The following is a 26190-nucleotide window of genomic DNA, read 5'->3' as shown; positions in this document are numbered from 1 at the left end:
TTCATTGTAGCGGTTTTCATTATTATTAAAATTAATGTTTATCTAAAACATATCTTTATTACCATTTGATTTCAATTGACATACTGTCAACTAGAACATATAAACGAAATATGACATTGTCGAGTACAAAATCAAAAGAAACCATAAAATGAAAACGAAAACGAAAAAAATCAATAGTCAAATATAAAATTGAAAGAAACCAACGGTTGAGTACAAAATAAGATGACCCAGTAATGAAATGCACAGAGATAAGGGTGAGAACTCGTATAGACATAGTCGGGATGATTAACAATGCTAGCAACAATTGTTTTGGCAGATAACTCATCAAGCTAGTCAGTTGTAATGCCCTTCTAAACACCGGCATAGACTTTTTGGGCGGCCATAACTGGATCACGGTGATCGATGCTAATGCCATAATTGAGTTTCTTCAAACGGGCAATATTCTTGTCAAAATACACTGCCGTCTCTTTTCACCACATACATCTTTAGAAGAATAGTGTGATTGAGGAATTTTGTCGAACAGGTTGTGCGGGCAAAGTGAAAGTCAAGAGAATTGGGTTTATATAGTATAGGAAGAAACAAAATAAAGAACTTTGGTTCAAACCGTTCAAATTTGTTCCCACGAAAAACAAGGTGGAAAGCGTGTCTTAGGGTTAGACAATCCCTCCCGGTAGATATTATGTTTGAATTTTTGTTTTTCTTGTGTTATATTTTAGGTTTAAATCTAATTATTTTAGTGTTAAAGCTTATATTTTCATTTCTAAACTTAAAAGAAAATAAAAGTTTGTCTTAGTTCCTTTAACTTTTAAAAATATTATATTTCGATCACCATCGTTAATTATTTAAGACAATAGTGAGCAACTTTTACGTGTAGTTTAATAAGTTATTAAATAAGACATTTGCTTTTATAAATTCAGGTTATAATTTTTAATTAAACATCCTATGCTAAATTGATGTTTGATGGAATCATCTATAATTTAATAGAACGTTTTATACGTGAGTTGTACTTATTTTATCTTATCATGAATGTTAACACCAATATGTTATATTTTATAATTAAGTAAAAGATGGGATAGTCACAAGAAAATACGAGAGATTTCAATTTTGAGGAAGAAAAAACAATAACATTAGTTTTTGAATTTATTTGATAAATATATTGATTACATGAAAATTTTACAGAATAAAGTAGCAAAATTTATTAATTATACAGTGATAAACCTAATCATCCAAAGATAAAAGCACGTTATTATTCACTTAACAATTTAACATAATTCCAATGACACAGATTTTTTTTTTAAATTTTGATAACTAAAAGCAAATACTTAAAACAATTTAAAGATCAAAGTAGAAAAAGATACAAAGTTTACAAAGTATAATATATTTTCTTAATTCTCAAATCCTTTAAAATTCCATAATATCAAGACAAAAATAATTGATATAACGTTTCTTTAAAAATAAATAAATAAAAATAAGAATTCGTATAATTGTGACCTAAATCTATACATAGAGAGATACGTAAATTAAAAAAAGAAGAGGAAAATCTAACCCGCCCTTCCGCCAAACTCCAAAGAGTGGTTTTTTAAAAAGATTATTATAATAAATTAATTGTTATTTTTATTTTTAACACGAAAATGGATAAAAAATTAAAAACAAAAAGCGCGCGTCGGTTTCGCGTAAAAATTCAAAGATATATATAGAGGCGAATTCTCGCGCCTTGGCTTCTTCTTCTTCTTCTATACGCTTTCGTTCAAAGCCGCCATTTTCACTGCTTCTTAGCTCAATTTCTCTTCACTACTTTTGACTTAGGTATTCTTTCTCAATGGGAGATCCCAGTCACCTGGAGAAGATGGGAAGAGAGCTCAAATGCCCGATTTGGTAATCCTCCTCTCGATTTCTTCATTTTTTTTTTATAATCATCTAACTCTCTTTTTTTTGCTTCGAATTTATTTTCCTTAATTAAATTGATGAGCCATACGGAGGAAAGTAGGTTGGATTTACTTTTGTTTTTTAGAGGCGAATTGGGATAATTTTCAGATTATGCTCTTACAGAATTTTTTTTATGATGTATGTTTATCGGATTCACGTGCATTAATCTTTTTCCGTTACTTATTTCGCGAAATTTTCTGGAAATTCTTTATAGTTTGAGTCTTCTAAACTCTGCCGTTTCACTGGGATGCAACCACGTGTTCTGCAAGTAAGACTCGCATCATAGTTGATTTTCGTTACTGTTTCAGGAATCCTATAGTTTTCTGAAATCTTATTTATGTGTTACGGATTTCAGTGTATGTATAGAGATATCAATGAAATCGGGTTCGAACTGCCCAGTTTGTAAGGTGCCTTATCGGCGAAGAGGTATGATTTTCTATTAACATTTGGATGTCTTAAACTGTCCATATCTACTATTAATCTTTGTTAGCTAGGGTGCTGGTAGAATTTAGAACTGAGAACTATGAAACTCAACACTTCCTCGTCGACAAAGATTTTTAGTACAAACTGTCAGAACCTGTACAATATGTTTTTCCATTCAATAAGTTGTACAGTAACACCTTACATTCTGTTTTTGTTATAAATAATGTTTTGGTTTCTGAAGAAGTTTCCTTCGCTCATTTTCTGACATTCTTATTCATTAGGAAATAATAGAATGGCAAATTCATCGGCCATTCTTTATAGGAGAATATAACTGTTGCTATTATTTCTCAAGAAATATGGTTGCTGTCTAATTTTATCATGTCTAATAATCCTATACTCTCTACAATCGTCTCTGCAGAAGTTCGTCCTGCTCCACACATGGATAATTTGGTGAGCATTTACAAAAGCATGGAAGCTGCTTCGGGAATTAACATATTTGTTACTCAGAATTTGTCTTCTACTAAGTTATCTGGTAAGATCATAGTCCATGAACATGGACAAAAATCAATTTCATTTTCTTACTATATCTTCAGGACCTGCAATGCAACTTATGCAATGCGATGAGGAGAAGATGTTTTCATTTCTCTTCCCATTACATTGAAGATAAGATGTCAAGATTGTGTTAGTTCTTTTATGTTTCTTCCTTCAATAGGACTATGACTAATATTTTGAAGCTTTTTAAGACCAAAATAATTTTCTTCCTTTCAAAGTTTATACTTGGTTATTATTTCCTTCCCCCTCCCCCTCCCCCCACTTCCCCTAAGTTTCAGCCATTAACTAGACTGGATCCAAGATGTGGTGTAGTGAGCTTCAGATGTCTTTAATTTGTAAATTTGGTAAAATTTCTAATTATGCTATCTCTTTGCTACTCCACAACGAAGATGGAGACAAACAAGTTGAAGGTGATGGCAATGGTTCAAAACAGCTTAATGCAGAAACCAGCGAGAGCACAGCTTATGTACAAAGAACTTCGAAAAAAGAGTCACAAAAAATACAAAAATCCAAGCGAAAGACTTCTGCTTCTTCCCCTCTGAAACCTTCATTTCCAAGAAAGAAGAGGGTTCAGGTGCCACAACATCCCCTCTCAGAAACACCTACTCGACCTGCAAAGTTAGCAAGTAGTTGTAATGAGGTGAATGAACCGAAAGAAAGGACTGTTGCTTCCGAGGATCAAGGTCAGCCAGTTCTTTCACCATTTTTTTGGTTGAGAGAAAGAGATGAAGAAGATGAAAAGTTGAATCAGCAGTCGGATTTGGATCAATCTACAGAATCATTAGCAATGAATGTTCCTGCCTTCAGCGATATCAAGGATTCACTGGATGAAAGCCCTTCAAAGCCTCAAATGGTGAGTTTACTGGAAACCTATTGTGATTAAATCATTGTGCATATTGATTACGAGCAAGTACAACGTTTGAGGTAATGAAACTCTAGTACAACCATTCCGAAAACTTCCTTCTAGAAAAATGTATATGAAACAAATGGCCATAAAGGCTGCAGGATACACCTATTCAACCTCTCTTGTTTATGTCTTACGTGGGCCTGCGGCAGCCTACAAAATTGACGTCTGTTTTATTAAAATGAAGAAAGAAACAAAGCTAGTAAACCTCTATATTTTAAAATTTCTAATTTTGCTTATTTTATCTCGTTTTCCTGATGTAGGATGAAGTGTGTGGCAAGCCATCCTATGACTTGGATCTCTTTGACAGTGAAATGTTTGAATGGACGCAAAGAGCCTGTTCCCCCGAACTCTGTTCAAGTCCCTTTAAACTGCAGGTATTGAAGATTTCATCATCTCTTCTGAAGTCCCACATCAACCATAATTCCCCTACACACTCCATTTAATTGGTGCTATAATTATTTGCAGGTTGTAGATGTTGCTGGAACTGAAACAGCTTTGTTAGCATCAGTACCCAATGAAGAACCAGGGAACCAAAATCCAAATGGAATTTACAATAAAAGTCGTGGTATCCAGGATGGGTTGGTACCTGATGTGCCCCCTCCGGAAGGCAACAGTATGAAGGATCATACTATGCGTGCTAAACTTACCAAAAGAGGTGGAAAGAAAAATGACGTTGCACTGATGAAATGTTCTAAAAAATTGGCTGAATCAGCTACTGGGAATTATTCCCATCCAGCTACCGAAACTGAATGCTCGAGTAAAAAGCAGGAGCACGATGTTATAATCAGATTTGGAAGTTTGAAAAATGGAAGCAAAAGAAGCAAGAAGAAAATTCACTACGGTACTGAATCTACTGATGCAATTAAGGCGACACTTGAAAGTGTTCCTGCTGCTCCAATTAATTTAGCAACTCCAAATGAGAATTTTACAACCAAGACACCTGCGTTTCAAGAGGAGGAAAAGGAAAATCAATTCCTGGAAAAGAGGCTCAAGAATGACAGAGCCAGCAAGACAATGCACTTTGGTATTGATGCTAGTAGGGCGACTCCTAAAAATGTTCTTACGGATAGAGTTAGTATAGGAGTTCCAGATGGAGGACGTGAGAATTTTGAAACGGAGACGTTAGTTTTACCAGAAGGTGAAAAGGCTTGTCAACTTCCTAAGAATAATTGCACGAAAGGAAGAGGCAGGAAGAAAGCGCATTTTTGTAACAATGCTAATAAGAGGATTCTTGAAGATATTTCTGCCCATCCCATTAGTTTAGGAACTCCAAACAATGGTCCTGAAAATTTTGTAATAGAGTTATCAGCTTTTCAAGAAGTGGAAAAGGTTAGTCAATTCCCTGAAAAAAACAGCCAGAATGGCGGAGACCGCAGAGACCAGAGAGTGGTTCAATGCCGTAGGAAGTCAAAGAAACAAAAGCTGGATTCAGTGGACAACAACCTGCGTGAGAACCCATCAATCAATCAGAATCAGCATGATGATTGTGCCATTCCTGGTCTGACCACCACACTTTCTGCGATTGCTACGTCAACTGATCTAAAGAGGGAACACAAGAAACAAGAGAAAGTTTCCTCTGTTTGTGTAAAAACTAGCGAGTACGGTAACATCACTCAAGAGAAGTATGATGGTGCTCAGGCAAATCGAAGTCAGCTCTCTGAAAAGCTTTGGAGTACCAATGGGAAAAACTTGGATTCTATGACCAAAAATGATTGTTCAGAAAAACATGAAAGATTGGATGATGAATTTCATTGTGCTTTCTGTCGCTCATCAGAAGAGTCAGAGGTAGTTCACCTATGCCTGCCTATTCGTTTACTTCTATCATTTTTATTGGTTATATTTGACCAGTCTATACCCAATGTTTTATGTATGTGAGTTGCTTTAAACGCTACTTTTATCTTGACACTGATGCAGGGTTCTGGAAGAATGGTCCACTATTTCAATGGGAAGCCTATCGATGCAGATGACATAAAAAACTCGAAGGTCATACATGCACATTGGAATTGTGTTGAATGGTAAAAGAATTCTTCACACTTTGTAACAAGATATAGTTTAAATTGCTTCATTTAATTTCCCAGATACTGCACTTTACTTGATTATGCTTTTCTAGTTTCAATAGTGTACTGAAGCCGATTTAAATATTCATCATGTTCATTGTTAACTATGAAGTTGCACGGGGTTTTTATACCGCTAATTTACCTTTACATAAGCACCTTTACATAAGCAAGTGCTTAAAAGTTAAACCTAATATACACTTCCATGTGATATAAATGGTGCCTGTGGTGATCATCGTCATGCTAATTTTCTGTACGGATGTCAGTAACTTACATTTTCATTATTTAAATGAGCAGGGCCCCCAATGTTTATTTTGATGGCGACACTGCAATTAACCTTGAAGCTGAGCTAAGTAGAAGCCGAAGAATTACGTGTGGTTGCTGTGGAAATAAGGGTGCTGCACTTGGTTGTTATGAGAAGAATTGTCGCAAGAGCTTCCACGTTCCTTGTGCAAAATTGATGCCTCAATGTCAATGGGACACCGTAAGTCCTGCTTTACCTGAATTCTTATTACATAACTTTTTGTCACATATTTTCTCTGTATCCATCATCTTATGCTGTAATCGCCTGATCAGGAAAATTTTGTGATGTTATGCCCGCTTCATCCGGATTCTAAACTGCCAAGCCAAGATCCAGGGTACCAAGAACGGAAAAGCAGCTGTGCTTCTAACCGGTATTTCAACATTTGCTTAATTGGAAAATGTCTTGACTGGGGTCAGTATTTGAATTATTACAGTCCTCTATATGCTTCAGTTTGTTGCCTTCTCAATTGCAGACGATCGAACACTAAAGGTATAGCGGTTGCCCGTGAGATCAGCAAAAATGGAAGGTTCACATTTCGTGAATCATCTAAGAAATTGGTTCTATGCTGTTCAGCTCTCACCATAGCTGAAAGGGTAACATTTTCTAAATGAATATCAATCATGTGCATCTTTTTTCTTACATACCTGAATTTCAGTGTCCTGATGGTCGGAATTGCAGGAAGCTGTAGATGAATTTCAGAAATTATCTGGAGTTCCGGTGTTACAAAAATGGGACGATAGCGTTACACATATTATTGCATCAACAGATGAAAATGGAGCATGTAAAAGAACGCTCAAAATTTTGATGGGTATTTTGAAGGGAAAATGGATTTTGGGAATTGAATGTAAGTTTTCTTCCTATACCGATGATATTTTAGGTTTTTGCTTCACTTTTTTATTATAACAACATTTCCTCTTAAAATAAATGTCAATGAAAAATGGTGCAATAACATATGTTTGGAGGGACGTGAATGGACAAGTTGCATATGAAAACATTCTTGCTCGTTATCGTTGTGCAGGGATTAAGGCTTGTATACAAGCCATGGAACAAATAAAGGAAGAACGCTTTGAGATCACTCTTGATGTCCATGGAAGCAGAGATGGCCCTCAGCTTGGAAGATTGAGAGTCCTGAACAATGTAATTTCCTTTTGTCCATACGTAATGATTATAACAGTTACGCAGTGAATTTTGTGTGTCACGTTCATCTATGCTAACTGTTGAGGCTACGTTTGACAATGATTTTGTTGAGTTTTCCGAATTTTAAAATTTATTCTTGCTTTTTTTTTTTTTTTTGTTACCATGGTTTTTACTTTTATTAAAAGAACATTCAAATTCTTAAGATTTTAAAAAAAATTCTACTTAAGACTTTGCTCGATAACCATTTAGTCTTTAATTTAAACAACCATCGGCAGAGTTAACGGTTAATTTTCCTTGCAGCAACCGAAACTCTTTGCTGGATTCAAGTTCTTCTTTACGGCTGATTTTGCACCTTCATACAAAGGATATCTCCAACAACTTGTCACTGCAGCAGGAGGAAATATTCTGCATAGAAAACCAGTTTCAAGCAACAACCAAAACAACTGCCAAGTTTTCATCATTTACAGTCTCGAGCTTCCTGATCAATCCAATCCAGCTGAAAAGAATAACATTCTCCATCGCAGGCGTTCCGATGCTGCGTTGCTTGCTAAGTCGGCTGCAGCCAAAGTTGCCACCAATTTGTGGCTTTTAAACTCGATTGCTAGCAGTAAATTAACAAGCCTTGAGGAGTAGTAACTCATCGACAATGTATGTATATTTTCCTTGTTGAACTCATTTAACGTATGCGTCTGCAACAATCTAGCTGTCTAAATATAATCACTTGGTAATAAGATATCTAAAAAGCATTTAGATGCGTATAATATAATTAGTATTTCTTGAGCTCAAATGTTGTCATAACTCATAAACCATGACATACATATCTTGTATCTATTGACTTATAAATGAATCTAGTGTACTTTGCTTCTCTATCCCTTGTTCTTGGATGATTATTTATTATTTATTATTCATTTTTTGAAGCAAGCAAATGTTTAAAATTAGTCACGATTGTCGTTTTCATCTCAAATTTCTCTAGTGACTTTTATATATATATATATAATATATATATATGTGAACTGAAAATGAATGTTATTTCTAAAAAAAAAAAAAAAACAAAGCTTTCTAATCTTTGGGTGGTGTGACCAATTTTTTTAAAAATGAAAATGTTAGGTTAAATTATAAAAGATTCTCATAAACAATTTTATTTCCAAAGTTAAAAATTTCAAAAGATTGCTTATTCATGAATCAGCTTATTTTTAGGCAATAAACTAGACCAGTTAATACCTTCTCACAAATGATGGAGAATAATATTTGAAAACCCATTTTTCGAGTATCAAACCCTTTAAAGCATGAACAAGATTTTGTCCTCTCCCGAATGTGAGACACGAAAAGGTACAGTTATAAAATTTCAAATAAAAATAATGTTCTCAAGGAAAACTTCATCTCAATAAAAATAAAGTCCTCAAATAAGAAAAGACTAAAAATAAATTAAGAGACTAAAAATATATTTTTACTTTCCATTCTAATCTAGTTTCGATCTCTCTTTTCATTTTTCAGCTTTCTCTAAGTTGTTAGGTTAATGTATAAAAATAATGACTAAATTAGTGAGGTTCACTAAAACTACAGAAATCGAACCATTTACCTATAGAACCGAATTAATATGATCCAATTTAGTCCAACATAATTTTGAAAATGAATTATGCTGTTTCGTTTGGTTTTAGATATTCCTTCTGAATTTGAATGAAAGAAAAGATTTTGAGGAGGAAACCTCGTGATTTAAGAATTCATCATTTAGAAATCACTCACGGATACTTCTAAAGAGAGGAAGAAGAGTAGGGTTTATCTTTGTTGGGCTCTTGGGCTTGGACTTGGGCTTGGCCTCTAATTCACTCGTACTAAAAGAGAGAGGGAACTCTCCACCTCCAGCCGCACCTTGGTGTCCACTCCACCTTCAGCCTTCCTTCGGAGTTAAGCCAAATGGGCCGTGATGTTATTGTTATTGTGACAAGGTCCGACCCAAATTGTCGTTCATTCTACATTTCTGCTGCTCCCGGGTTTCCAATATGAAAATCAACATTCAAGATTTCTGTCTATTGGTTTTTCCTTTGGCGTTGCAGTTGAATCTTCATATCCTTCAGAGCTACAGATTTTGATCCTTTCGAACCGGAAATGCACGGACGGCCGCGCAAGCCTCAGAAACCGGAGGAAGCAGAAGCTTCGGCCGTGGAAGCTGCAAAGCTTCGAAATCTGCAATCTCAATTGCTCGCAAATCATCACCAAAAGAAGTACAATATCTAAATTCCTCGTCGCTATTCTTTGTTTCAGTTACGGTTTAGGTTTTTCCGTAGTTTGAATTTTGGATTGAACACTGTAGCTATTCTAAGGAAGCTCTAGAAGTCAGTGCTAATTTGCTGGAAATGAATCCGGATCTGTATACGGCTTGGAATTATAGAAAACTTGCGGTTGAACACTACTTGAAGGAATCTCCATCAGACATAGTGTCGATCGAAGCGATTCTCAATGAGGAACTTAGAGTAGTAAGTTAGTTTTCATTTGGCAGTATTGGATTTGACGCTCTTTTTTCAATTCTTGACGAGGCTTTTGCTTTTTAGTGAATCAGTCTGAATATCCACTTCATTTATGCGTTTGCAACTCAACACTATTGTTCATAGTAAATCCGATCACTGGTTTTTGTTTTGTCGATTCACCTTTCGATAGGCTGAAAGTGCTCTTCGTCAGAACGTCAAGTCGTATGGCGCGTGGTATCATCGAAAATATATTTTGAGCAAGGGCCATTCGTCCACCGATCATGAGTTGCGACTGCTTGGAAAGTTTCAGAAACTTGACGCTAGGAATTTTCATGCATGGAACTACCGAAGGTTAATACCTGCTTGAGTTCTCCTTATCTAACTCTTCTAGGCTGATAGCCGCAGTTTGCATGTCCATTTTGAAAGTAACCTTAGGTGTATATCTTTGTCTGTTCATCAGATTTGTGGCAGGGCTAATGAACATACCCGAGGACAAAGAATTGAAATACACAACAGATATGATAGACACAAACTTCAGCAATTACTCAGCATGGCATAATCGTAGGTATAGCCTACGTAATCCTGAGTTCATTTCTTTTTTCTCTGTCAAAGATTTAGGTTTAGTCGTGCTGGCTTATTGTTCCATGCTTGTTCATGAAATTCAGTCTTGTTTAACACAGTTCTCAGCTGTTAGACTTTTTTCTAAATTCTATTAGCCATTTGATGAGCTCGGTAAGGATAGTACTTAGTGCAGGTCTTATTTTATGTAAACGTTAGAGAAGCATATAAAAGTCACCTCATTTATTCCAATGGGCAATCTCGTTAGAAAACTAGTAAATGTAAAATTACCTTCCATCAAATTCTTTGGCTTCTCTTGCTTCTTCTAGTGTTATTTCTATTGAAAGATATAAGAATTTGAAATTGTCTTGTAAGTGTAAATTCAATAATGTGACTTGTATAGTACCTTCTTTGTAGTGCGCTTCTTGCCAAGTTGTTGAACCAAAAGGCCGAAGGTTATTTCCCAATGGAAAAGGTGTTAAATGAGGAGTATGAGCTTGTGCACCAAGCTATTTTCACCGATCCGGATGATCAAAGTGGTTGGTTTTATCATCTTTGGCTTCTGGACCAAACAGTGAAAACAAATCCTCCGTATCTTGTTTCTTCTTGGCCTCCTCATAGTTTTAATGTAGCATTATCAAGAACTGGATGTTTAGATAATCACACTCTCTCTCCATTCTGTAGTTTCCATTCGGATTCAGGAACAATACCCCTCATTCTTTACTTTGATCAACCTGTTCAAGGTGTTGACTCATCTTCAGTGATTGTTAAATCGACAGCTAATCTAAGAGATCTTATTTGGAAGCCACTCTCAAAATGTAACCGTGATGCTTCAAAAGCTTGGATTAGTCATCTGACTTTTCCTCAAGAAGAGCTCAATTCAGAATTTTACTCGGTGGAAGTCAGCATTGGACATCCTCAGAAAATAGCATCTGCTACTGGTTTTCATAATGTGAAACCAACTCATTTTTCTTTTAAAGTGGCTGTGAATTTAAGAGGAACACCCACGGAAGATTTTGGAAACGAAGGGATCAGATGGAAGGACGAAAACTTTACTAGTTGCGAAATTAGTCCTCACAATTTTCCATTCAGTTTTGACAATCCAACCAGTGAGGATGATTATGCACCTTCTACTTCTGAATGGTGTGTGGAGACTATAAGTAACGAAATAGCTCTTTTCCGAGAATTATTATCAGAGACTGATTGGTACGCTACTGCCCACTCCATTTCTTTTGCATATTTCAAAAATTGAACTGTTTTTAAATTCTATCACTTTAATTTTCTCTCTTCTTGCAGTAAAATTGGAAAACTTACTCTTGCTAGATTGTTGATGGCTCATGCTGCAACATCTCCACATGCCAATAAAATGATCCTACTTGAGGAAGTCCTCGACCTTTACCAAGACCTGATGAAGTTGGACCCATCACACGTTCATTTCTACAAGGATGAACACAGCTTAGTTTTATTACAGAAGGTGATATAATTTCTTGTCATCTACTATTGGAAATTTATACTTCTTTCATATATGATTTTAGTAACAATGTCCTATTTGCCACGAGGTATTATAATCTATGACTTCAACTTGTTTTATTTTAGTTTTGTGAACACGATTATTTATCCTTGGAAGTTTTACTTCATTTCATGTGCATAGATGAGAATTTGGATATTGAAACTATCCTCAACTTTTTTCCCCATCATGGCCATGTATTTGAAAGGAAGAGTGGGTGACATTCTGGTTTCTTCACAGGTTACATCTACTAGGGAGTCTTTGTTAAGACACTGCTATTCCTACAAAGAGCAGACATCACCATATATTGATAGTGCTGCCTGTCTAAGGCTCAATAATTTCTCGATTTCACGGATTGGATCTGTAGAAAAATTTTTGTGGGTGCAAGTGCTTGACCTCAGCCACAATGAACTTCAATCGATTGATGGTATGCTTTTTGACCTGACTTAGTGATAGAAATAAATAGCGTGCATTTCACTTTCTCGCCTTATTTTTTATCATTCACTATATGCCGTTTAGTCCATTGAAGAAAATGTTCGTTTTATTGGCAAACCATTCAAAACTCATTTTTGATCATTCAAGTGCATTTAAAATAATCTAGTTGCATGTTCTAGGTTCGATTTATTATTTGGGGATTTAGTTGTGTCTGTATGATTGAAAAAATTAATGTTGATCTTGTAACACAATTGTTTTTCCCTCGATGATTTGAGATTATTTCAACAATTTAGATCCAATGTTTAAAAAGCCACCTTGGCATCTTGCCTTCCTCATTCGCAACCTGCCTCCAGTTGAAGCCTCGAGGCTCAAAGCCCAGTGCCCTAGGACTTCTTTATTAATTTTCTTAAAAAATAAAGTTTGTATCCCTAAATGCATAAAATACCCTTGTGTTTAAGGCTTTCTGTTTCTTCGCGTTTCACGTCAGGTCAGACCATGCTCAGCTATTTTTCCACCATTCTTCTTCTTCTCTCCCAAAGTCTATCAAGTATTTTATTTCCACACATATATTCACCTACGCCAATTTCTTTTTAAAATTTTATAGATATATACAGTGCACCTCACGAAAACAAAGTTTGCACTTCTTCAGTTTTTTGTTTCGCCTCACACTTAAGCTACAAAAGGTTATTACGTTTTAGTAACCCACTACTCAGCTTTAAAAACACTATTTGTATCATATGACGTCGCCCTTATGGAATAATTTCACTTGATTATCGGGTTGTTTCATAAACAATCTTACTCTGTTGTACCTTTGACAGGCCTGGAGAGCATGCAACTCCTCTCTTGCTTGAGTTTGAGTAACAATAAAATCGGAAATTTTACTGCATTGGAGCCTCTGAGACTGATAAAATTCTTAAAAGTTTTGGATATATCGTACAACGAGATAGGTTCGCATTCGATCGACACAACCAGATATCTCTTCTCATCTCCACTGTCGCATTCCGAAGAAATTGATTTGAGCAGTGATGAAATGGCAACAAATTTTACTGATATGGCAAGTTACTGGGAAGCATATTTTCTATTCAAAGATATAAGCTTGATGCAATTGGATATAGAAGGAAACACAATATCTAGTGAAAGTTTCAAAGCATTTCTGGTAAAGATTCTTCCCAAACTCCACTGGCTTGATGGGAAACGGGTACAATAGATATGGCTTAATTTATCTACATCCAATCCTCTGTCCATTGTGGTTGTTCATCCCCTGAATGTAAAAAGGTACGCTACGAACTAGCATTGATCCTAAATTGAAGACATTGGTTTTGATTTCTTCCCAATGCAAGGTTAAGAACTAAGGATTTGATATTGCATCCAATAAGCATAGGTTATTTAAGATTTTGGTGATAGTGAAAATTAGGTGACATGTCTCGAAAGCTTAAAGGGATACATGAGGTATGGAGATGGAGATGGATGTGGTTACAACATGGAAATGAATACGGTGCCCAGTTTTTTGGACTGCTCTAAATCAAATTTTATCATATACATTATGATACTGTGTGCCAATTGTATTTAAAAAGGTACTGAACTTTACATTTTTGTTGTCCCAAATTTTGAAGGATTGTAGTTTTAATAATTCTTATAATAACTATCAATGTTAATTAAAAACTTCAGTATATTTACAATTTTTCTAAAAATGTTTGCTATACGTTTAGTTATTATCTTGATCAATTGCCCCAAGAGAAAAATTACCCTGGACTATTTCCCAAAAACATCTTCTAGTCGTCCATCAGCTATAGTTTCAAATCTGTGTGGGCCCAGTCGGCCCAGTTCATTGGGCCTGAGAATAGAGATCATGAACCGGACGGCCCAAACCTTTTTCAGGCCCCAGCCAAGCCTGGCCTACAAACTTCTAACCTAAAACCTTATCCGTTGAAGCAATCCAATAAAACAAAGCCACGTAAGCACCCAGGATCTAAAAATGTATCCAAATCCACCAATCTGAGGCCACAAATTTAGCCTCTGTGGCTGAATGGATGTCGAATTACAAGAATCTCTCGATTTCTTCCTCTTAAATCCATTTACCCTTCAAACAAATAAACACAAAATAAAGAAAAGGAGAAGAAACAATTGTCGTAATTAGCAGCAAGAAATGGCAGCTACCATGATGACCTTCGTCCCTCAGTTTAATGGCCTCAGGCCCACTGCTTCAGTAGCTCCGGTTCGCAGTCTGGTAAGTCACCCTCACCGTCGCTGCGGTCGCTGTTGCTGCCGTCTTTGAAACGCCGGAAAAAGGCTGAAATGTTATTTGATTTTGCAGGTGGCCGTGCAACCGCTGAGGCGGAGGGGCGGCGGCGCTCTCAGTGCTCGTTGTGGTGATTACATTGGCTCACCTACCAACTTGGTAAACTCTCAATTCCCACTACTCTTTCTTTTAAATTTTAAAGATTTATATTATAATCCCTGATATTTTGATTTTTGATGTCATGAACATCGATTGTAGAAATAGAGGATGAAATATTGGGGTAAAATCTTGTAAAATAGAAATAAAATCGAAAGTTAGGACTTCCATTAATAACATGTAGAAGTATGTTATGAGATTATTTTTCAAAATTAAAATTTAGTAATCAAATCATTAATCTACGAAACTGAGATTGTTTCACATAAGTTATAAATTTGGGTATATAGATAACAAATAACAATATAACATGACCGTTTTTTATTTTTTTTAAAAAAAAATGTAACACAGACCGTGTAGAATTTGAATGTATGAGAGAAAAACGATATATATACTTGTTTTTCACAAGCAAAGATTAATTTTGAAGAATCGTCATTTAATCTTTTTCTAATTAATCAAATTCGAAAAATCAAAATGGGTTTTAAATATTTGAAGAAAAAAAACATCTTCACACTTAATTTATTTCGGACATATACAGATAGAATTGTAGTGTTTAATTCTAGCACCAAATATTGTTAAAATAATTTTTTTTTCCTATGCTCAATGAATTATAAAGCATATGCATATAAATATGAAATTGAATCCATTTTACTCAAAAACAGATAATGGTGATATCGACGAGCCTGATGCTGTTCGCTGGGAGGTTCGGATTGGCTCCATCGGCAAACAGGAAATCAACGGCGGGGCTGAAGCTGGAGGCGAGGGACTCTGGGCTACAGACGGGTGACCCAGCGGGTTTCACCCTCGCCGATACTTTGGCATGTGGCAGTGTCGGCCACATCATTGGCGTCGGTGTTGTTCTTGGCCTTAAGGGCATTGGCTCTTTGTAAAAATATTTCTCTTTTTCTTTTTTCTTTTTCAAAAATTAAAATACAAAGACATGTGTGTTTGTGCTGTTCGATCTAATGATGTCTTTGCCATTCTCCAGTTTAGTTTACATATTATTCGCCCTATTAATTCCTCTTTTAAATATTTAAGATTATTGATTGATTTTAGATTTCTACTTTGTTTAATAAGTTTATAGATGTCAAAAAAATCAAATCTGGAGTTATTTCAAACCCATTATTCATTCACTTAATCTTAGAGTGATTTCAATGTACATCCCTCTTTTTCTATTGAATATCTTTTGATTAAATAACAAAATAAAATAAAATAACCGTCAAATTAACACAACCACCTGAACTCTAAATATTTTGTACTTTTACTATTTTGGACAACCAACTATAGCAATTAGAAAACTAGACAAAATATTTAGGGTTCAGAATCTTGTGCTGTATACTTTATAGCATAATCAAATATTGTTTGCTTTTTTTATTATTGTTCTTAAAAAAAACCTCAATTTGATTCATAAAATTAACCAAACAATGATAATTTTTATATAATAAGTGTATCTGTTTTAAAATGAACATTCTCAAAAATACCAAAATATTAAAACTGTGTACCTAGTATATCAAAATCAATCAAAATTTATAGTCTTTTATTTTTATTTTGTAAATAGTTGATAATCTTTTTCATTTTATGATTCCTTTCAAAATTGATAATCTCTTTTAAGATAATAATTGTTGATGAATAACATTTGTAAAAACTTCCAACAAAGTAGCAGTATAATAATATTATTATATCTTGAAAACTAATATAATTAGATGTGATCAACAGTCTGTCAAAGTCCGTTTTCTGATCTAATCGACTTTGACCGACCACAAGTAGGCATGGAAATGGCCGAACCGATTCCAACTACCATTTTCAATAAAACGACTGATCGAGAATTTATTATATTTAAAATATTTATAAAAATGTAGTAAAATTTGGAAATCTATAGTGACAAAATATTTAGATAAAAGAATGTTGTTATATTTAAATTTATCGATAATAGATCGGAGATTTTGACTTTTATAAATATTTTGATTACTGTTTGTTCTATTTAAAATTATAACTTCAAATAGAACTAAAATTCAAGCAATTAGTATGTCCAAAATTCGTATAAAAATGGTATTTTAGACTATAAAACAAAAATTAACGAACGAAAGAGAGATTTACACAAATTGTAATATATCGAAGTAGTTGTAAGGCATAAATCAAATAAAATCCAGTGAGGTTCGATCCAGGTGCACTCACGAATATTCTAGTCAAACCGAAAAAAAAGTCAACCGAACGTAGAAAGGCGACCAATTAAATGCGAAGATAACCGAGAATGAACTCTACTTCGTGGCACAGAAGAAAACCCCCGGTTTCTTCTTCCTCGCCAGACATCGCGCTCCATTCGTCATTTCCCAATTTGCTTTTGCTATAAAGACACAACAAATTTCCAGCTCCGAAGCTTTTCCTTTCCCGATCTCTCTCCAACAATGGAGGTCTTCTACTATTTCGTTTTTGGGGCACTGGGTTCCATAGTTGCAGCTATCGAGTTGAGTAAAAACAACAGGGACAGAATCAACACCACCACCGCTTTCAATTCCTTCAAGAACAATTACCTTCTTGTCTACTCTCTCATGATGGGTACGTCGCCTCTAGATCTGAATCTTTATCGTTCATGGTCTTTAGATCTAACTCGACGTCGTCATTGTTGATTTTCTGTGTTTATTCTCACCGAGCATATCTGTATTTGTGTGTCTGAGATTTTTTGTGGATCTGATCTAATTTATTTCTCTTTTTGATGTTGTTATTTGGATCAATGGGTCGTTTATAACGTCATTTTGTTGGAATCTATATGTCATATAATTTTTTTTTGCAATGGGTGTCATATTGAGGAAGAAAGCGAAAGTCTCATCTTGGTTAGCAATTTACATAATGTTTTCTTTTACTTCTAAAATGGGTGGAAAGTGGGACAACGTTGTCATATATCTCATGTACTATAAAAAATTGTTTGTAGCAACATTCTGTTCGATAGCTATTATTCATGTCAAAAATATCACAAGATATCTTGTTAATGAGGCATTTATTCAATTGAGAAAATATGTTCAAATTGCGTGGAAACTTGTTTGGATATGATAATTCTCATCATATTTTAGACCCTTTTTTCAGACGACGGTATCTTGTTTGTATCTGGATTTCTTCTCCAGTATTTCTCTGATATATATTCATGCTTTCTCTGGCAATAGCTGGGGATTGGTTGCAGGGGCCTTATGTATACTATCTTTACAGTCAGTATGGCTATGGGAAAGGGGAGATTGGACAGCTTTTTATTGCTGGTTTTGGCTCTTCTATGTTGTTTGGGACAATTGTTGGATCACTTGCTGACAAACAGTAATTCTTCCCTTTTGAGCTTTGAAACACCATTGTGCTTTTTCACAGAAGAAGGAATATTAATATTGTCTCCATGCTTGTTAACTCAGGGGTCGAAAGAGAGCTTGTGTGACATATTGTATAACTTACATACTGAGTTGCACCACAAAGCATTCGTCAGAATATAAAATCTTGATGTTGGGCCGTATTTTGGGAGGTATTGCCACTTCTCTCCTCTTTTCAGCATTTGAATCGTGGCTTGTTGCAGAACATAATAAGGTAACTCATTGTTGCCCTGCCTTTTCGCACTTTATATTAGCTTTTAGTTGGCTAACATTTATTTCTCTGTACGATATTATTCTTTATCTTCTTTTTTTTCCCCCTCTTAATTGTAAATGGTTGGGACGATAAAGAGAGGAGATCAGTACTCTGTAATTATGGTCATTTTCAACTAGAGTTGATTGAGAACCTACAATGTATTTAGAATTTAGGAGTTCTCAAGATTTTGAAGATGGATATAAATGAATCCTGCCGTGTTCTGTTTATTTTCAACAGAGGGGCTTTGAGCAACAATGGCTGTCAATAACATTCTCAAAAGCAATATTTCTTGGCAATGGTCTTATTGCCATTTTATCTGGGCTTTTTGGGAACGTGCTGGTAGATTCCTTGGCTCTTGGGCCAGTGGCACCTTTCGATGCTGCTGCTTGCTTTCTTGCTCTTGGTATGGCCATAATCTTGTCATCATGGACAGAAAATTTTGGAGATCCGTCAGAAAACAAAGACCTTCTCACGCAATTCAGGGGTGCAGCCGTGGCCATTGCTTCTGGTAGAGTTCTGGCTCTTTTTTTGTCTTATATATGCATATATGTATGTATATTTGCATTTCACTGTATGGACTTTTTGACATTATTATACATGCACTGTCTCTTTAGTGATCGTTATGATTAAGAAGGGGCCATCATTCTTATTTTACCAATCATTGTCTCAGTTAAAACCAGTTAAAATGGTCCCCTAGGATCTTAAAAGGTTCTAAAAGATCAAGAGCGTTAGCTTTACACGAAACTGGAAATTATTTCCAACTCCCACCAACTCCAAAAGAGGAATTGCTCTTTTTCTCTCATTTTTATTTTTACTGATCCGTGAACTTAGTTTAGTCCCCTGGGATCTTAAAAGGTTAAAAGATTCTAAAAGATCACGTGGACACCTTTTAGTTTATCTTCTAATAATTACTAAAAATAAATCATAAAAGCCTTTTAGTTTAAATACAAATTAGATTTGGGTACTTCAAAGAAAAAAAATTATTGGAAGTTCAAAATCAGCCCATATTTCTTATAAAACCTATCCATGTTTTCATAGATGTTGTTGTTTAGGGGAACAAGCTTCATTAAATTTTATTTTTGTTCGAAGGGCTTTTCCCCTCATTATTATCTTCATTATTTAATTTGTCTTATTTGTTGATCAGATGAAAAAATTGCCCTTCTTGGTGCTATTCAATCCCTGTTTGAAGGTTCAATGTATACCTTTGTTTTCCTCTGGACTCCTGCTCTTAGCCCTAATAATGAGGAGATTCCCCATGGATTTATCTTTGCAACTTTCATGTTAGCTTCTATGTTAGGAAGCTCCCTAGCTTCTAGGTTACTGGCCCGTGCATCGTTAAGGGTGGAGAACTATATGCAGATTGTTTTCATTGTCTCAGCTGCATCTCTTGTTCTCCCAATAGTTACAAGTGTAAGTGTGTTCCATGCCTTACCCATTATATTTCCAAGGATTTATTAAGCTTCCAATTTATCGTTCTTTCTTTTTCTGGATTCTAAACAGTTCTTGGTACCACCGTCCCAAGTAAAAGGTGGGAGCATCTCATTTTCAGGCTGCATTCAGTTGATTGGATTCTGTGTCTTTGAGGCCTGTGTGGGCATTTTCTGGCCATCCATTATGAAAATGAGATCCCAATACATTCCCGAAGAGGCGAGGAGCACTATTATGAATTTCTTCCGCATTCCTCTCAATATCTTTGTGTGTGTCGTGCTGTATAACGTACGTATAACCTCACTATACTTTTCCACTATTTCATGACCTTGGGATGTTTGAGACCTTCATGCTTTGTTGTTGTGTAGCCAATATAACTAAAGCTAAACATTAAGTTGTAGAAAAGCTGTGCATTTTTCTGCACATATTATTTATTCTTTCCTTTCTCCGCTCGTCGATTATTGATTGCTTATTATTTTCTCTGAAGGTTGATGCATTCCCAATAACCGTTATGTTTGGTATGTGCTCAATTTTCCTTTTTGTGGCCTCCATCCTGCAAAGGCGCCTCATGGTGATAGCAGACAAGCTAAGTAAGTCTATTAAACGCTCAGTGCATTGTCCTTTCGGTTAATGAATTTTACTGGATTCAGAGGCATAAGCTGTCAAACTTGCATTGCTAGTAGCTTCCGTAATAGGAAGTAGGACATGATAATTCATGCTTCCCATTCCTATTCCTTGAATCTGACATTTCAGAGAAAAGGATTTCATTGTTTATGTTATTCACTTGACTCGACGCTTAAACTCGACATTATTCATCTTATATCAGAGATAGAAACCAGGCCTACATTCCGGGAAAAGGATGCAGAGATGGAGCCTTTGAATGCCTAGGTTCACAAGTGCGTGTTTTTGCCCAATGTGATGTTCAGAAATTGAAAATTCACTCATTCTTATGCCGTAAAGTGGAAAGTAACTGTTTTATTTGGTATTTTATATAGTAGTGAAGATTAAAAATGTATAAAGTGGATGAAGATCTAATTTTTTTTCACTCAACTCATCTGCAAGAAGAACAGTGGATGGAGGAGAAAAGGTTTGAATATATCATCACATGGCTGTTTCTATTCTTTAAGTTATCAGTAGCATATTGGATGATATCCCACAAAGAATTATCTTCAGAGTGGATATCTGCTTTTTGTAGTGTTATTGTTATTCTTTATCAATCAAGATCCTATGGCTGGTGATGCTCTCCCTGTGTAATCTAGGTGAAGATGCTAACATTTGCCATGGAAATTGTTATTTTGCCTTAGTGCATCACTTAATATATTATTTTAAAATTTTTGTAATTTATTTATTGAAATTTGTTTTCAGACGAGATGCTCGTTTAACGTATAGTAAAACTTGGGTCTGGCTGGGTGTCACCCAGCCGTGCATCCCTTCTGCGTGGCACCAGTTTTACTCTTTAACGTAGGGCTGGAGTTCTATGGGGACCTACCCAAAAGAAATTGAGGTAGGGAGTGGGATTTTTTTACATCTCTCTTTATAGCTTTTTTTGACGGATGAATATCCATAAATGAGTAGAATGTCCAAATAAAAAATGTTTTAAAAAGGACATTTTGCCAAGGGAAACCACTTTTGTAAAGTACCAATTTGATCTCAAAACATGCACGAGATTTAGCCCTCCCACTCTGTCTTGTTCATTCCTCTTGCTTCAGGTTTCTTTCTTTCACATCAAGTATGCAATTTTTTTCCCTTTTCTCTACTCTTTGGTCTCATTCGAATTTTGTCCTCTATCTTCTCTGATGCTCCAGCTTCTATCTTTGGTTTCAAAGAATGTCTAGGTTTTTTTAAATGTTAGATCGAGTGATGTTTGAAAACAAAAGAGAGAAATAAATTGCCTGTGAGAGGTAGAAACGAGAAAAACATCGAGCGTCAGGTCCTTGTAGTACATTTCGAAGAAAAATTAATTTCATTTGTTTTTTAAACTTTGGCAAAAATGTGCATAGTCTTCCATGCAAATTTCCTCAGAACTCTTATACCTGTGGGCTTTTCTCAAATAGCCTCGAAAAGACAACAAATATGCCCTCTGCCCTAATTATGGGGATGGGGAAAACTCTTTGCTCCATCGCGATAAGTTATTGATAAAATCTTCCAACCAATACTTAAGTTTTTCCTCTCCTTTAAAAAAGTTATTCCAAGAACTTATACTGAGGTAGTTGACCAAAAAAAAAAAAAAAAAAAAAAAAGGCCAAAGAGATAATTACATCACTAAATTTAAACTCCCCGCTGAGTTTATCTTTATCTTCATTTTTATAATAATATCTAAAAATAAAACAACTTTTTTTTAGTTTTTAAATTTTAGCTTGTTTAATAACATAAAGTTTAAAGGTGATATAGAGTTCTTATATGCATAACTTCAGAAAATAAAATCGTTACTAGACGAAACGATAGAGTTCTGCAACTTATTTTTTTTATATGTTATGAATGGCTGGATGGAATAACCCAACTTTGCACCCTTCCATTCCATGGGTTGGCTAGGTTTGGGCATTCCAAAACCTTGATAAACAACACAATCACCGTTTTGATGAAAAGGATTGAACCACCCTAATCCTAATAAATCCTTTGTTCTGTATTGTTCTTTTAAAAAAGAAAAAAAGAATAATTCCTACCTTCCTTTAAATTATCCCAACAGGTAGCATTTTCCTTCTCATCCATCTTGTCACTTTCAATCCTTCTTCTCTCAATAGTCATGTCCTTCCTACCACTAATTATTGTCACTCAGAATGAAACAGTAAAAGATGCTCTTATTCTCAGGCACACAACTCGTTGTGTACTTTTGCAATTTCTAGAGGTGAATAAATCAATTTCCTACCTCTATAGTTAGCGTATCTATACATGTTTATACAATTTATAAAGTTAATGTCAAAAGAAGACTAATTTTTTGTTTTATTTTTTTCACTCCACTTAACTTCTCTTATGACCAATTTCATTGAAAAACAAATAAAAGTAATTTTTAAAAGAGATTTTATTAAGAGAAATTGTAAGAAATATAACCCTTCACAAGATATTTAGAGTGTAATCAATTTTGTTGTTCTATCTATATAGAATATAAATTATTTTTCTATTTTTCTATTTTTGAAAAAATCTATTTCTTTAAGTTGGATAATTGTAAGACCAAAAAATCGAACCAATTTATTAATGTTATTTTGGAAATACAAATGAAGTTGATAACTGATCGATCTTTTCACAAATTAAAGAAAAGATATCCATTTCAACTTTATGAGAAAAACAAAAAGGTGATAAAAGGCAGGCAAAAAATATATATAAAAAGAAAAAAAGGCACGAACCTAAGAAATGTCATAATGGGTTCGTTGTTGCATTTTCTTTTAGCAAAAGTTCAAAAGCAAACATCATTTTTTTACCTTTTTCCTTTTTCAAAAAAAGAAAAACATAGATTTGTTCTCTTTCTCTCTCTCTCTCTCTTGTTGGGCCTTTAAATGTTTTACTTTTAATATTTTAAACTTTAAACTTGATTTCAATTTTGTTGAGGTATATTTTAAAACTGCATAGATTTTGAGTTTCGCTCTTCTTTTGTCTATGTCCAAATTAAAATTGGTTGAAATTTTCTGACATAGTTAATATAATCAAATAATGTATTTTGAAATACTTTAGTTACCGTTATGTACAATTTATAAATTTGTAACATGGCAATTATCTAAATTCTATAATGTTTTATGATAGAGATCATATATCACTAAACTTACTTGAAATTAAACCGTACTGCCTATAGAATTCAATTAATAAGCTGTTTCGTGATAGAAATTGGCTTGCCTTCGATTTTTATTATTTTTTTTTTAGAAAGAAAAAACAATATCATAGTTTTTAAATTAAACTGCTGCAATGTATATTAAAAATTCACAAATCACGTTATAACAAACAAATCTACAATTAATGATTAATATGAATTATCCAATTACAAATAAAGATTTGAATCTTTCTACTTTCTATTAAAAAGAGTCTGGGAACCACTCATGCTTTAAGAAAATGGGTATGAGTATTGTTAAAAAAATTAGGTTAAAATATTACTTTTTCTTATATTTTAGAGTTTGCCTTTTCTTTTACACCATTTTTACTATAAAATCTTAAAACGTATTCACATATTTTTTTTTCTTTTACATGAAAATTATTAAAATAATTTAATTGATTTTAATAAAAATTAATTTCAAGAGATTAAATTAAAGATGAACTAAAAAATAGATTATTAATAAATTATTAGAATAGAAGATTTGAAATTTTGAAAAAGATTAAAAATATGGGGACGAAAATGATGTTTTAATATATATATATATATATTAATTTGCCGCCGGATTTGATTTTGGAGAAACAAAGGGTTTGTGCATTTGATTTGAAAATAGCACCACGGCCGCCGTATGCACTGACGAAACCTCCACTTCTCACCTGCCCTTGTGTGTTGGTATGCAAAGACAATTTTGCCCTTTTCCCTTTTTCCTTTTTACTTTCCACTTTCCGAGTGCGACCACAGAGATACTCCTCTCGGCCCTCCCACTTCATTTTCATTTTCATTTTTACCTTTTTCTTTGAACTTATACTGTCTGTTTATTTGTTTATTTGTGTATTGAAAAATATTACTTATTTGCTATTGAATATCCAAACCATACACATACGTCCACCTCATAAAAAAAATATAATAACATCCAAGTGTTTCTACCTATTAACTTCATCATTTTATTTAATTCATGTCAGAATATCAAATAACTCAGGAGCTTTAAATATACTCTTACATTCTCCAAAATATATATATATATATATATATATATATATATATATATATATATATATATATATATATATATCAACAAAATATGTGTCTTTTTTTTTTTTTAAGAAAGATACGTTAAATTAACATCGAACTAAATTAACTTTTAACAATTATGTGGTATTATCGTATATTTTGTGGTATTACTATATATCTATAGTTAAAGCTAAAATCATCGTATACTTAGATTTGATGAATGGAATATATTCGACACGTAGTCTTTTATAGAATAAAAAATAACGAGTAAATAAATATTTTTTTAGTAATTTAATTTTTAGTTTTTAGTTCGAATATTAGTATATGATCAATAATTCTATCTTTGACCATCTTGGTTTGGGATCTATTATAAAAAGATAATTCAAATTTTAAATAAAAATAAAAATAGTTTTTTAAATTTTGATTAAGTATGCTTGATAATAAATATATAAATTATCGTAAGAACTTGAAAACAGAAAATACATGTTTTAATTTAATCAATGATTACCAAACTATAACTAAATTAAAAGTTCTTAAATGTCATTGATATTCAGTATTAAAAATACAAAAAATAAAAATAAAAATAAATTGACGCCAGCGTAATATTATAATAAGCATCAAACCGATTAGAAATATTAAATTTTGGTAGACGAGAAGGACTTGGGATTTGTGCAATGTGCAGACTTCAAGATTCAGAGTATAAAACTATATATTTATATAAAATGAAGAAACTTTTCATTTACCGAAGACTATGCAATATCTTATGACATCGTTTGGTAGATGAATCAGGTTCCTTGGAACAATGTTTTTTGGGGGTTTTTTCATAAATGTATGTTTACTTTAATTTAGATGTCAATAATTATTTAAAATGTATTTGATATAATGTTTTTTATTCACCACTCATATTTTTACTATAGATAAAAATAAATTGATGCGTGTAGCATTATTACAACAAATGATAGAATGAGGACTTACGGAAAAATAATAAAAACCAAAATTAACCTTTTTAAGTTTGTCCTTAAAGCAAAATTTTATACTTTATGTTGTAATATCAACTTTAATATATATTTTGCTTCAAACTTTCTTTAGTAAATTTCTCTCAACATTGATAAATCATAAAATAAAAGTACAATATGAAATGGATGAATTTTGGGAAAAAGAAAATATGCATTAAGACTTTTATTTTTCTTTTGTTAATTATTACAAATTTGGACATAGCTACACTATTCAATAGTTAATTTCTACATGGTCGTTTATTTCATTCGTGTTGGTTGATGTTATTTTTTGCAAAAGTTTATTTTGTGAGTTTTTTTAATAAATATAATAAAGCTTAAAAATATTTATACCATACAAAACAATTTCGAAAGCTGCAAAAATACATAGGTCCATAATAAAAAAAATACAAAAAATGTCATGTCAACATCAATATTAACAACGCGCGTAATACATTTGGTAGACGATATTCAAATCCAAACAATTTTTTTGTACACAATCGTTTAATTTGGTTACTTGATCGTTATTTGATTAAAATAATTTTTTCAAAGTTCTCTTGGCTACAATCATTTGGATTTTATCGTTTATTTTGTATACAGTTAGATTTCAGTGTCCAAATCTAAATGATTATTTTTTACAATTTTTTTTTGTAATCTAGATTTGACTATTTTTTTGTATTTAGTTTGAGTATCCATATTTAAC

The 26190-nt window shown here is 33.7% G+C and overlaps 4 protein-coding genes across 5 annotated transcripts; all 4 read left to right on the top strand.

Moving 5' to 3' along the window:
• The first annotated feature begins 1725 nt into the window (after window positions 1–1725).
• Window positions 1726–8170, top strand: LOC103484329 (protein BREAST CANCER SUSCEPTIBILITY 1 homolog). The gene is made up of 14 exons (XM_008441354.3): window positions 1726–1875; window positions 2141–2194; window positions 2282–2352; window positions 2768–2881; window positions 3291–3754; window positions 4069–4182; window positions 4274–5593; window positions 5723–5823; window positions 6160–6346; window positions 6439–6536; window positions 6639–6759; window positions 6845–7010; window positions 7185–7303; window positions 7604–8170. Exons 1-14 carry the CDS (start codon window positions 1820–1822, stop codon window positions 7934–7936), a joined length of 3318 nt encoding a protein of 1105 aa, XP_008439576.1. The 5' UTR covers window positions 1726–1819; the 3' UTR covers window positions 7937–8170.
• Window positions 8171–9254: 1084 nt separating this feature from the next.
• Window positions 9255–13959, top strand: LOC103484326 (geranylgeranyl transferase type-2 subunit alpha 1). Of its 2 annotated transcripts, XR_007823041.1 has the most exons (9): window positions 9284–9525; window positions 9615–9777; window positions 9959–10119; window positions 10229–10333; window positions 10744–11532; window positions 11623–11800; window positions 12074–12260; window positions 13087–13543; window positions 13673–13959. XR_007823041.1 is itself a non-coding variant. In XM_008441350.3 (8 exons), the coding sequence occupies exons 1-8, from the start codon at window positions 9410–9412 to the stop codon at window positions 13473–13475; spliced, it is 2088 nt and encodes a 695-aa protein (XP_008439572.1). In that variant the 5' UTR covers window positions 9255–9409; the 3' UTR covers window positions 13476–13959. The 2 variants fall into 2 exon arrangements, 1 of the variants encoding a protein (XP_008439572.1); XM_008441350.3 differs by having other exon boundaries at window positions 9255–9525; window positions 13087–13959.
• Window positions 13157–15657, top strand: LOC103484327 (photosystem I reaction center subunit psaK, chloroplastic). The gene is made up of 3 exons (XM_008441351.3): window positions 13157–14495; window positions 14583–14666; window positions 15323–15657. Exons 1-3 carry the CDS (start codon window positions 14415–14417, stop codon window positions 15548–15550), a joined length of 393 nt encoding a protein of 130 aa, XP_008439573.1. The 5' UTR covers window positions 13157–14414; the 3' UTR covers window positions 15551–15657.
• Window positions 15658–16936: 1279 nt separating this feature from the next.
• LOC103484328 (uncharacterized) lies at window positions 16937–21028 on the top strand. Its single transcript, XM_008441353.3, has 8 exons — window positions 16937–17216; window positions 17819–17963; window positions 18053–18221; window positions 18498–18768; window positions 19405–19670; window positions 19761–19976; window positions 20176–20278; window positions 20515–21028. Exons 1-8 carry the CDS (start codon window positions 17066–17068, stop codon window positions 20574–20576), a joined length of 1383 nt encoding a protein of 460 aa, XP_008439575.1. The 5' UTR covers window positions 16937–17065; the 3' UTR covers window positions 20577–21028.
• The last annotated feature ends 5162 nt before the right edge of the window (window positions 21029–26190 follow it).

The sequence above is a fragment of the Cucumis melo genome, chromosome 8 (genome assembly GCF_025177605.1).
Source record: "Cucumis melo cultivar AY chromosome 8, USDA_Cmelo_AY_1.0, whole genome shotgun sequence".
Taxonomy (NCBI): Eukaryota; Viridiplantae; Streptophyta; class Magnoliopsida; order Cucurbitales; family Cucurbitaceae; genus Cucumis; species Cucumis melo.
The sequence above is the reverse complement of the archived record's forward strand: the minus strand, read 5'-3'. Positions and strand labels throughout refer to the sequence as shown.

What these genes read in the sequence shown, in the direction of transcription:
- LOC103484329 (XM_008441354.3), top strand. Translation starts at nt 1,820, where the DNA reads ATGGGAGATCCCAGTCACCTGGAGAAGATGGGAAGAGAGCTCAAATGC. An exon ending in GCCCTTCAAAGCCTCAAATG is followed by an intron (nt 3,755 to 4,068) that starts GTGAGTTTACTG and finishes TTCCTGATGTAG; the next exon opens with GATGAAGTGTGTGGCAAGCC. An exon ending in CTCTCACCATAGCTGAAAGG is followed by an intron (nt 6,760 to 6,844) that starts GTAACATTTTCT and finishes TCGGAATTGCAG; the next exon opens with GAAGCTGTAGATGAATTTCA.
- LOC103484326 (XM_008441350.3), top strand. Translation starts at nt 9,410, where the DNA reads ATGCACGGACGGCCGCGCAAGCCTCAGAAACCGGAGGAAGCAGAAGCT. An exon ending in CATGCATGGAACTACCGAAG is followed by an intron (nt 10,120 to 10,228) that starts GTTAATACCTGC and finishes TCTGTTCATCAG; the next exon opens with ATTTGTGGCAGGGCTAATGA. An exon ending in TTATTATCAGAGACTGATTG is followed by an intron (nt 11,533 to 11,622) that starts GTACGCTACTGC and finishes CTCTTCTTGCAG; the next exon opens with TAAAATTGGAAAACTTACTC.
- LOC103484327 (XM_008441351.3), top strand. Translation starts at nt 14,415, where the DNA reads ATGGCAGCTACCATGATGACCTTCGTCCCTCAGTTTAATGGCCTCAGG. An exon ending in TAGCTCCGGTTCGCAGTCTG is followed by an intron (nt 14,496 to 14,582) that starts GTAAGTCACCCT and finishes TTGATTTTGCAG; the next exon opens with GTGGCCGTGCAACCGCTGAG. An exon ending in TTGGCTCACCTACCAACTTG is followed by an intron (nt 14,667 to 15,322) that starts GTAAACTCTCAA and finishes ACTCAAAAACAG; the next exon opens with ATAATGGTGATATCGACGAG.
- LOC103484328 (XM_008441353.3), top strand. Translation starts at nt 17,066, where the DNA reads ATGGAGGTCTTCTACTATTTCGTTTTTGGGGCACTGGGTTCCATAGTT. An exon ending in TTGTTGCAGAACATAATAAG is followed by an intron (nt 18,222 to 18,497) that starts GTAACTCATTGT and finishes TATTTTCAACAG; the next exon opens with AGGGGCTTTGAGCAACAATG. An exon ending in TGTGTGTCGTGCTGTATAAC is followed by an intron (nt 19,977 to 20,175) that starts GTACGTATAACC and finishes TTTTCTCTGAAG; the next exon opens with GTTGATGCATTCCCAATAAC.